Raw genomic sequence first — 11611 nt, 5'->3', positions numbered from 1 at the left:
AACCCAGTACCATCTTCTCCACTGTGCAGTTTATAAGCATGCCTAGACTAGACACTTTTACTGGAAAGGATACTGTTCAGTTGGGGTCTTTTGATGACAAAAGAAAGGCCTCATGTACTCCAGCTTGTTAAGAGTTGAGCTAGGTACAGTAATCTACAAGGTTTCCACTAGAGGGCGCCGCAGCAAATTAAAATTAAGCCAAGCTTTGAGGAACTACATTCTCAGTTATGCTTTAATCCTAACTAAAAGCAAAACTACCACAGTCGGTTGGAAGACAATGAAGAAACACTGGTTTAAAAAGACAAGATTGATTTTATTTATACTCCTGAACCAGAATATACAAAGCAGTGGTCAAAAGCAACCAAAACACAATCATAAAAAAAACAAACAAAAGAATCGCTTAGAGGACTGAGAACACCAGTGCCAGCATGTTGTTCTGATATAGGCTGTTTCGATCCTGCACTCCCCCATACAAAACAAACCGACCAAACAAAAAACTGAAACTGTACATAAGGATATGAAAAAAGGTACAATCCTTCTGGAATGCATGTGGAACAAAAGACCAAAAACCTTAAGGTTTAAGAGGGGTTAATTAACATGACATAAGCCAGTCATAAAGGGACAAGCCATCTTTTCTTTTCAACTAGGCGCAGTAACGAGACCCTTTCATTTACGTATGCCATCTGTCGCATTAACAGATCAGCCAGGCAAGGGATTAACTACTAGCAGCACAAACAGTCAGGATTAAACATTGTCCATTAGCCCCTGCTTAAAACTTTATCTTTGGTCTTAAGTGGATCAGAGTCATCACCCATGTAAATGTCAGAACATGAAGAGAAAGGGTACAGCGGCATTGAGAGTGTATCTGCTGGTCAAAAAACCCCAGTAGAATGTGTGCTTGCAAACTTGTGTCTTAAATCACAGGTATTTGTTAATCTTACAAAAGGGTCCTAAAAATGCTCCTACACCAATAAATAACATCTTACAAAAGAGGAAGGGGTCATGATGATATAGGTTTCAGTGCAATGTGTCTTGTGGAGGGTCCAAGGGGACAACAGAATGTCTAAATTAAATGAGAAGCACAAACTCTACTAGGTCAGTTTGACCATGCAGACAGAGTTACCAAGGAGGATAGCAAAGGCTTTAGGCTTTCACTTCAGCTTCTGTGGATTCGCCATTCTCCTCTGTCTTCTGTTTCTTTGTTTCAACTGACTCCTGGGGACACAAGACAAACAAAAGGTGTCAGGACTGCCAGCAATGTGACTTCTCTCAATCATGATCATGGCTGAGAAGCAGACGAGCAACGTTTCAAACCCACCTCCTCCTCCGCTGGACGTTTCACTGCCTGCCCATCTGCTTCCTCTTCAGCAGCTTTCTCTTCACCCTCCCCCTCTGGAGCTGTTCCACCACACCAGAGTTTCATTTTATGAGTTTAATTATAGACAAATGAACATCACTCAACATTAAACAATGCCTGCTGCAAAACAGCAATAAAGCTCAGCGCTCATCCACTTACCCTTCTCCTCAGCTTCCTTTTCCTCTTCACTGGTTTCTTTGTGGGAATCGCCATTGGTCTAAAAACAGAAGAAAATCAAATTAATTAAGTTAATAAGTTAAATGTAAAGTCATTTGGTAAGCATTTCACTGTGACCATGTACACAAAGTGATGTACGTGACTTAAGCCTGAGGCTGCCATGTATTGTGGGAGGACCACTAATGAAATTCCACTCCCACTAGGGCTCCACACTGCTTTGAGAAACAGGCTCACAGCAGAAGCTAATACCAGCTCTGCTCAGCTACATCTGTGTCAGTTCTCAAGCCCAAACAAAAGAGCACAGCGGTAAGGGGGATGGGCCTCCAAACACCTGCAAGCTAGGGCCAAGTGCTGCGAGGCCTCCTGGGAAATACCCCCAATGTCTTACTCACTCACCGTTGTTCCATTGCCATTGGCAGGTGTGTCCCCACTGCCATTCTCCTTTGGGGCCTCCTCGACCTCCTCCACGGCTTCTTTCTTCTCCTTAAGGTCCTACACAAAGTTACAAGAAATGTTCAGACAAATGTGCACCATTACACGTTTGCATCAAGTTACACACACACACACACACCACAACAAGTCAGAAGGCTGTGGTATGACTTCAGCACAGATCTCTCAGGCTCCAAATTAGTAACTGAGTGGAAGTGCATTTCCACCAGCTCCTCCGCCCACAAGGAGCATGAGCGTCATAACCACAGAGCCCACAAGCGCTGGCTGAGTCGAGCCGAGCTAAACACAAAGCCATGTGTGAGCAAACAGCACGGATCTTTAAAAGCCTCCATTGAAACCTGGCGACCTTCCTCGTTACCCTCGTCTATTCTAACAGACATCTGTTAGACGTGCTGCATTAAACCTTAAACCACCAAAAACCCTTAAAAAAAGGGTCAACAGCTGATCCACAATCTCTAAATTAATGGTTAAGTGTTTAATATTTTACTTATAATCCACAACAGTGTGATTAATTATGGCTGGATTCAGTTCGCCCCGAATTCAGCAGCTGCTCGAAGGACACCGAGGCGCGTTCACGAGGAGGAGGAGGAGGAGAAGACAAAAAGAAAAGCGCGTGGCCGACGCGAACAAAGCCCTGAGCGCGCGCTCACTCACCGACCCGCTTTCCCGCCCTTTCGGTGAGAATCACGGAGCTGCTTCAGAGCAGAGCAGGAAAATAAGCTAAAATACAGGAATAAGTGATAAGATGTTTATATAAATGTTTTTTTTTTTTTATGGAAAAACAGCAGGTAAGACGAAAGTAAACTATCCTTCCGCAAAAAAAAAAAAAAAAAAAATTCTAATAAACCCAAAACGCAAGTTTCAAGTAAACCAATGAATGTAAAATACATCTAAAATACAACAACAATCACACACACAGCCCTAAAACAGACGACAAAGGCGGTCCCCTAACAGTAGAGCTAGCTACCTACCTTACCACGCTCCTTAGCAAGCCCGCTAGCGTTAGCCTGCCCTCCTGACAGGCTTCTCTAAGCGAGCGTTAACGAGCCAACAATGAAACTTAGCCAACCTCACACTTCAGGACCACTTTCTGTCAGATTAACCTCTAACATAAGCAAACTACCTACTAATTTCACTTAAAATAAAAAATAAATAATAAAACCCCCCACCTGACTGATACCCACCTCACCTTCACACTGATGGAGCTGAGCCACCGTTACAACGCCAAGTTACCTCCACCGCCGCAGCACCAGCTAACCTCCACCCCCTCTGCTTTCCGACTTCTTCCCTCCCGAGAAAGAGAAAACTTACCTTTGCGGTGACCTCAGGGGCAGTGGTCGTGTCTACAGCGGTATCGGCCATGGCTTCTTAGGTGCGGACTGGAAAATAATGTAAAAAGTTGTGGAGGAGAGGAGCCCCGTGCAGCTGGATGAGGACGGAGAGAGTGAACCAACAGCGCCTCAAACCTGAGAACTGAAAACCAGCCCGGTGACGCGGCAACCCGCTGCGGCATTTGATTGGACAGGCGCAGGTGACGTAGCTGGGGGCTGTGCAATCGGATTGGGTAGAAGAACGTGTGTCAAAATGTCAGACAGTGTCATTGGAGAAGCGCTGGTTTTAAATCCCGCCTCTCTCTGGCCCCGCCCACTTTAAAGCCGTTCTCGTCGTCTAATTGGTGAAGCATCTCCTACCCGGTCTTTTACAAACATCAGCTGAAGACTAATGGCCGTTTAGCGTTTAAGGCTTCACATAAAGGTAAAAGCATCAGTGAAAGATGGATCCCTGCTGATCACAGTTCTCTAATTTGTGTCGGGGAACATAGGGGCGCCTAAACTTTTCATACCTGGACATAGCATGTATAAGTGTAGAGACAGTGCTTGTCCTTGTCTCATTACCCAATGAAGTGAGACAGTACTCAGCATACTGTATTTTCAGTAAAAGCACAAAAGCATCCCATAATAAGGCAGGGTTACATGGTTGTGTAGTTAGTGAGACATACTAAAATGATGGCACTTCAGTTGTTCTGTGTCTAAAACACTTATATTTTTGTATTTTATCAATATTTAATGGGACAGGCTGCCACAGAAGGTACCTCATCCAAAAAATACATCTTTAGTCTATTTGCCGTACGCAGCAGGCAAGCTGTTTCTATTAGAAACAATACCTAGTCATTACAGGTGAGTACTGGTGATTACCCCGGCTATATGTTTTGTAACAGAAGTGACGTAGCGAGCTCTTGCTCCATGTGGCCGGTATAAAAAGGCCACGCCAAAACTCATTTTACACCAGAATTAACAGTAACCCCCAGCATGCTGCTATGCCCTTTTTACCGGCAGTGTGCAGCGTACTCTGCCACAGCAGGTAACACATCTAAAAATAGGCCTTCAGCCTATCCCTCCTACAGCATGCAAGTAGGTTGTAGCTTCACAGCAAATTTGTCAGTGTTAAATTCAACACTGACAAACAATACTTTGCCACCTGATCACTGGTGAGATGTAACTCATGTTGCACTATATGCTGTTACCCACAACATGCTGCTATGCCTTTCTCTCTGACTGTGTGCAGCAAACACTGCCACAACCTTCAATCCATCGAACATGCATGATCACTTGTGAGCAGTATTTTATACCCATAAGATAAGATTAGATAAGATAGTCCTTTATTAGTCCCGCAGTGGAAAAAAAATATGCTGCTATGCCTTTTTCTCCACAACAGCAGATATCACATCCAAAAATATGCCGTATTATACAGTCTATTCCCGCTGCATGCAGTATGCTAGCTGATAGTAGCTAGAAACAATACCAAATTCAGTGTTCTTGTGATACTGTGCAATCTAGGCCTGTCATCACATGATAGTTAATAGCTACACCTGAATGCGGTCTACAGGAGGTTTATAGGGGTGCATAATGAGATTACAATCACAACATTATCAGAAGATATATTAACTAATACATTATTAGGACTGAATGAACGTTTACATTTGCTTGTATTTCAGTATTTGGTTATATGATTTTATCTATTGTGTTTATTGAACTTTAGAAGAGCAGTTTGTTTAGATCATTAAATATTTGCATTTTTATGAATTTTGCGCAATGTATAACTCTAAATGTAATGTTCAAATGAATGTTATATTAAGAAAGTAATGATGTATTTCTCTGTAATGCTAATTCAAGTGGATGTAGTGTCAGTTTCTGCATTTTATATACATTCACATCAGCACAGATAACAGCTTGGGCAGATATGTTCATGAAAGATTTTTAGATATCACAATTAGCCCTCAGTTCCCCTATTGGCACAATTCTAAAAAATAATAATAATAATTGAGGACAGAATAAAGAAATGTGCATCTTATTAAAAAAGTCATTTTTATTGTTATAGCAGAACCCTCTGGTGACCATTGTCTTTAAGGGTCCTTTGTGAGCCTCAGTGGTGCAGAAACAGATCTACAACATGCTTCATTCAGCTCTGCTCTGGTGGGAAAAATGCATTGATGCATTATATGCAATGCCACAGCTTTTTCACAAGCCACAGCTTTAAAACCACTAACTCGCTAAAACTATGTTCCTTCACCATACATAGTTTACTACAAGCACCCATCTCAGTCTTTGTTTCTGCCCCTTTAATAGGCTTGTGGTGAGCCCGGGCCACCTTGTCTGCACATACAGACCCGAACGGCTGCAGCGTCTTTGTTTACAGACACTGTTTCATTAGCATGTTGTGTGTAAAAGGCCATTGTGGCCCAGATGGAGACGCAGCAGGCAGCTGTTGTGTTCCCACTTTGACATGCTAACTCCCCCTCACCCACTCCAGCGAAGGTCCAAGCACACATCACCGCCTCTTTGATATTGTAACAGCTTGCAATGTCTTCATTGTCTGACCTGGTTCTGGATGCTGAGCCAAAGCAGCCAACCTGTTGCACAAGGAGTGCAATTCTGCAGCTCTCCCTGCCATCCCACCTCCGCTTTGCTCTGGTCTCGTGTGGATCGAGCCTTACCTTGTGCAATTCCCCATACTGCTCATATGAGATGCACATGGAGTGCTGTGAAGTCTTGCATCACTGTGCAAGATTTATAACCTGAAGCATAAACCATCAGAGAGCTCCACATTAATTACAGACCTTGTAAGAAAGAAAGGTGTGTTAGGATTTGTCCAATGGTCGCACTGAAATAACGGCCTCTTAGGCTTATCTTGCTTTCATCAGATCTGTCAACGTTGGTGACAAAGCCCATTTGGTGGCCACAGATGGTGTGGAGTCACTGCATGCTCTGTGAGGGGTCAAGTTGGAGTCTTTGTTTTCCCCGTCTGGATATTATTGTGATTGTGATCATTGTGATGCTAGTTCCAGACATGAATGACAAAACCTGGACTGGATTTGAATGTTAAAGAAACAGCATCTCAATGCGCCCACATTTGACAGCTTAGATGTGTAAAGGGTTCACAGAGAGCAATAATGAGGTACTTCAGTAAGTGTTCACTGAAATCCTGGTCTAAGCACACAGGGAAAAGTCTGCTATTGTAATTTTAATTAATTTGCACTGTAGAGTTAGTAGAGCTCAGTAAGACTGAGATAAATAACTGATCAGCACAGTGATTTATCAGTCTACTCAGGCTTTAGTAGAGCTCAGTAACACTGAGATAAATAACTGATCAGCACAGTGATTTATCAGTCTACTCAGGCTTTAGTAGAGCTCAGTAACACTGAGATTAATAACTGATCAGCACAGTGATTTATCAGTCTACTCAGGCTTTAGTAGAGCTCAGTAACACTGAGATTAATAACTGATCAGCACAGTGATTTATCAGTCTACTCAGGCTTTAGTAGAGCTCAGTAACCCTGAGATAAATAACTGATTAGCACAGTGATTTATCAGTCTACTCAGGCTTTAGTAGAGCTCAGTAACCCTGAGATAAATAACTGATCAGCACAGTGATTTATCAGTCTACTCAGGCTTTAGTAGAGCTCAGTAACACTGAGCTAAATAACTGATCAGCACAGAGATTTATCAGTCTACTCAGGCTTTAGTAGAGCTCAGTAACACTGAGATAAATAACTGATCAGCACAGTGATTTATCAGTCTACTCAGGCTTTAGTAGAGCTCAGTAACACTGAGATAAATAACTGATCAGCACAGTGATTTATCAGTCTACTCAGGCTTTAGTAGAGCTCAGTAACCCTGAGATAAATAACTGATCAGCACAGTGATTTATCAGTCTACTCAGGCTTTAGTAGAGCTCAGTAACACTGAGATAAATAACTGATCAGCACAGTGATTTGTACTAATGCTTTAGCAGAAACTGCAGTGCTTCTATGCAGTGCATGTATTTCCTATACATTATGCTGATTTTAAAATAGCTGGTAGTTGATTATTGATGCGTTTCTTTTACAGATTTTCTGATTTTCTTTAAATTCACTGTAATATGCACCCAATATTTTGGACACTGTTACATCCCAACCTTGCCAGTGCTTGTGGTTTGAATTGTTTAAAATCACTTTCATGCCATTTCTTTGGCCAACTTTGTACCCCAGACCTGCCAAGACAAGCACAAGTCTTTCAAACAAAAGAGCCTGCAGTTGAAGCCTGTTGTTATTTATTAAGAATGTGAATAGTAAAGGTCATTGGGTGACCAGTGAAGAGGCATTTCAGTGAGCGTTCGCTGAAAACAATGCCTGTGATTAGAACTGTCAAAGACTGTTCTCCTGCCATCTCCTCCAGCTTCAGAACCGCCAAATGCAAAGCTTTCAGGGGTCTGACAACGGCATCACAAATCTTCTGAAGTAAAGAATATAATTATGGCCAGTGGGAAGACTGGTTGTAATTACACACGGAGATGAAAGCGCTTAACGCGTTGGATGTATTCTGAATGCTCCAGGGAACCGCAGAGCCCCACACTCTGTGACTGGCCATGGACCTTCACATGGAGAAGGACAGCGTTTAAGGCTGTAGAAAAGAGATGAATCAAATCACGTATGAAGCCTGTCGTTTGTCTTTAGCCAGTGGAACACATGCTGTATACAGAAAGGCTCTTTCATTTAGGAAATGAAGACCATGTGTAGAGCACGGCATGCTCAGACAGCCGTCTGCAGTACGAGGGCCACACTCCGTCTGCCGTACAGATCCAGACAAGTAGCAGTCAGTGTGGTGAAGAAAAACCCAAAGCTCAGGTCCAAGCATTACTCATTCTGTGCGACTGGAAAATGGGAGCAAAGGGAGAGGAGGCTTTGTTAGGTCATTTCCTGTAGTGCTTTTCCCTCTGGTATACCCACAGCCTGCCTACTAGCTCCATTGGTTTCCATGGATACTGGATCACATCCAAAAATTGCCTGCTGGTCTTTAGTGGTTTGTGTTTTTTCTCCCCCTCTTTCTTTCTTTCTTTCTTTTTTTTTTTTTTTTGATGAGGTTGGATTTGCGAATAAGTGGGTGCGCTGAGGCAGGGATGGGAGGTACAAAATGGATCCATTTATTTCTGTATGCCAGCGATTTTCATTCATGCGACATGGCTGATAACTGCAACATTTCCACACTGAGATATTTTTAGCTTTTTCGAGGTGTCGGCTGGGAGATTTCATTCTGGGTGTTGCAGCTGTGCAGCAATTAGATCACTCCCACCTAGAACCGGTAGTGTTATATAAGTATTAAATGATATTCGGTTCTCAAATTTACATTTACAACTAAAGGTGGAACAGCAGTCCTAGTTAACCCTTAGAAATCAAGAAACATCTTCATTTCATCCACTTTGTGCACCGTACCAGTTCCAGTGTCAGCAAAACGGCCCCAAAGCATGATGCTGCCACCACCGTACACATACAACACACCGAATGTTTATAGACCACATTAACTGTGGGCTGAAGCAAGGAAGGGGAACTCGAGAAACTTGGGCTGGAGTTCTGGCCAGCTTCGCAGATCCTCCTCTTGTCGAGCAAAAATCAAACATGAGCTGGAAGAAAAGGTGGAGCTGGGGTGGTGATGGTATTCTAATTGATTTTTTTCTATAGGGTGTGTAATAATGTAGAGGAAGAGTTTGGCATGGGCCTTCTGCCAAACTTTAGTTGTTTCATAACTCCATTTGAATTTAAGTTGCACCGTGTGACCAGGTGCTTTGGTAGGGTTGAAGTCAGGACTTTGGGAAGCCATTCCAGTAAAGTAATGTTAGCCTGCTTTATCACCCAGTTTTAACACCCAGTTGTGTCCACATTTCATGGTTAGAGGTTATGTTGAAGAATTTGGAGGTAGTCCTCCCTCATTATTCCATTCACTTTTTTGCGATGTAGCATTTTCACTGGCAGCAAAACAGCCCCAGAGCATAATGGTGCCACCACCATGTTTAACAGTTGGTAGATTGCTGTTAGGGTTGAATAATGTCTGGCAATGTCTAAGTTATCTTAAATTGTAAGTTATCTTAAATTGCTGCAGATGGAAAGCCACTACACCAGAAGAATTGTGTGTATTAGCCATGGGGCGATAAATGATATTATACATTGATATATTATGTGATATATTATGATGTTTTAAATTAGTTTGAGCATATTGGTGCTCTAAGCAATTTAAAAATTTCCCAAACCAGCTCCATTTGTCCTTTTCACGTGAACATTTCCCAACCTCTCATCATTTTTTAAAAGGATATATTTATTAGATTTTGCCTTTTAAACACTTTATTCTCGTAACTTACCGAAACTTTTTTCTTTGAGCCAAGAAATTGGCTGATTGGCTGTCCTACGTTTTGCCTTTTTCAGAAATATATGAGCTAAAGAACTCATTATATATAACTTCAACATGAATGAGACGCAACCATTCTGTCTTTCTATGTAGCAACCAAATGAATGTAAAAAGGCACTGGATTACTGGATGTTCACAGTGTTCATATCTGTGCAGAATATCCTAGTTAGCATGATAAATTATTCAGTAATATTAGATGCTAGAGGCTAGTAATTATAGGGTGATTATGACCTTCAGGGAAACTGTGAGCTATAGGGTGAGGTCCCCCCTCCTGGAAGTGAGTGATCTTTTCACTGAGGAATATCTAATGCTGGATCAGTAACACCTCCAAGGCAGTTACTTTTGATATGGTATATTGGTGCACGTCTGCAAGCAAATCCATAATGATGTGTGGATTATGTATAATTTTACAGTGGAATTAAGCAGACTGGCTCTGAGGTTGCGTTGGATGTGTAAAAATCAAGAAAGACTGTGTGAGTCACAGCAGGAAATACTGCTTTGTCAAATCGTTTGATTTGCTAGCAGAAAATCATGGCGTTGTAGTTAAAATGGGCCCCTCCCCTCTCCACACTTCCACCGCTAGACACCACCTGCCAAGGTTCTGCTGGATAAGCAGGCGGAAATTCAGCCTTTGCTTGTTGAATTTACATAAAAGCCATACAGAAGTCGGATCTATAGCCATATATGCACGCATATCATTAAGTATTGGGCACATGTTATATATGTACATACATATTGTATGCATATCTGAATGAACATCATGTTTTGGACACATGCATAATATATGGATCATACATATATTTTTACTTAGTAGGTGCAAATGGTTTTGCTTGACAGCAACAATATGTTGGATATTAGGGAATTCCATAACTCTAATACTAATATACAGTATATCATATGTTTGAATGAATCTATACATTGCCATATATCAGATTTCCGAATGGAATGGCAGGGTCAAAGAGGCTAAGTTTTCCGCAAGCAACCAATTGACCCCTTTAGAACCATACTAACCAACCCCTTAGTTTAGCCTCTTTCCACTTTCCAGGGTAACCATGGAGGCATCCGATCAGCCATTAAGTCTGTAACTTCCTCTCTGGTCAGTCAGGAGTGTAATTCACAATTACACCTGAATCTAGAGACAAAAGCTTGAAACCTGACACACGGAATGCTGGTGCTTCAGGGCAGGAAGGGGAGGGGTTCAGGGGTCAGGATTTGGAGGGAAAGGGGTCACGATAATTGGAAAAACCAGAGGGGGTGCTTTGTGGGCAAACTGTGTTCTTTTGTTCAGTGTAGCAGTGTCCTGCGCCCTATGGCCGGTTTTCTCATGACCCTGCAGCGAACCTGGCTAAAATCTGTGCAACATGAAAGCCCACTAAAGTGAAGCCTGATGTTGTATTACACACTGGAGGAAACTGTCACTCTTTCTGTACTTGTTCATGACCATTAATAGCAAAACACTGACATGCAGTGTAAACATACCGAGTTTGAGCTGGTGATTAGCTATTTCGCTGTAATTGCTCAGTCATATTAAAGGCCACTCTTAGTTTACCTTGAATGCCCTTTTAGTGGACTGAGGTCAGCTGCTGTGTGGTGCTAGCACCTCCAAAAGTAACCTGAGCGATAAATCCAAGCTAGAAGCTAAAGTTGTCCATACTCCTATGAATTTTCCAAAAATGGAAGTAGCCTGGTCAGCGTTATTGTTTCAAGACATTCTGCCTCATTCATTTAATCGTTCTTAAGAAAAAAATATCCTTTTATCTTTTCATACAAATTCTGACATTCACAGATGTTTCTGATTCTGACCAGAGGTGTAATTAGGACCCAATTTCCTCGGGTACCAGTTACCCCAGTATGTGCTCCACTAAAATCACAGTAGTAAACATGTATTTAACCCTGAATTGCTGAGCAGATC

The 11611-nt window shown here is 42.1% G+C and overlaps 1 protein-coding gene across 1 annotated transcript; it reads right to left on the bottom strand.

The window, feature by feature from the left end:
- Positions 1–292: 292 nt before the first annotated feature.
- On the bottom strand, positions 293–3443 carry LOC140542921 (uncharacterized). The gene is made up of 5 exons (XM_072665876.1): positions 3296–3443; positions 1931–2026; positions 1517–1574; positions 1319–1398; positions 293–1215 (listed from the first exon to the last, which is right to left on the bottom strand). Exons 1-5 carry the CDS (start codon positions 3344–3346, stop codon positions 1144–1146), a joined length of 357 nt encoding a protein of 118 aa, XP_072521977.1. The 5' UTR covers positions 3347–3443; the 3' UTR covers positions 293–1143.
- Positions 3444–11611: the final 8168 nt, after the last annotated feature.

This window comes from Salminus brasiliensis, chromosome 21 (assembly GCF_030463535.1).
Source record: "Salminus brasiliensis chromosome 21, fSalBra1.hap2, whole genome shotgun sequence".
NCBI classification, from domain to species: Eukaryota; Metazoa; Chordata; class Actinopteri; order Characiformes; family Bryconidae; genus Salminus; species Salminus brasiliensis.
This window is presented reverse-complemented; position numbering and strand designations above follow the sequence as displayed.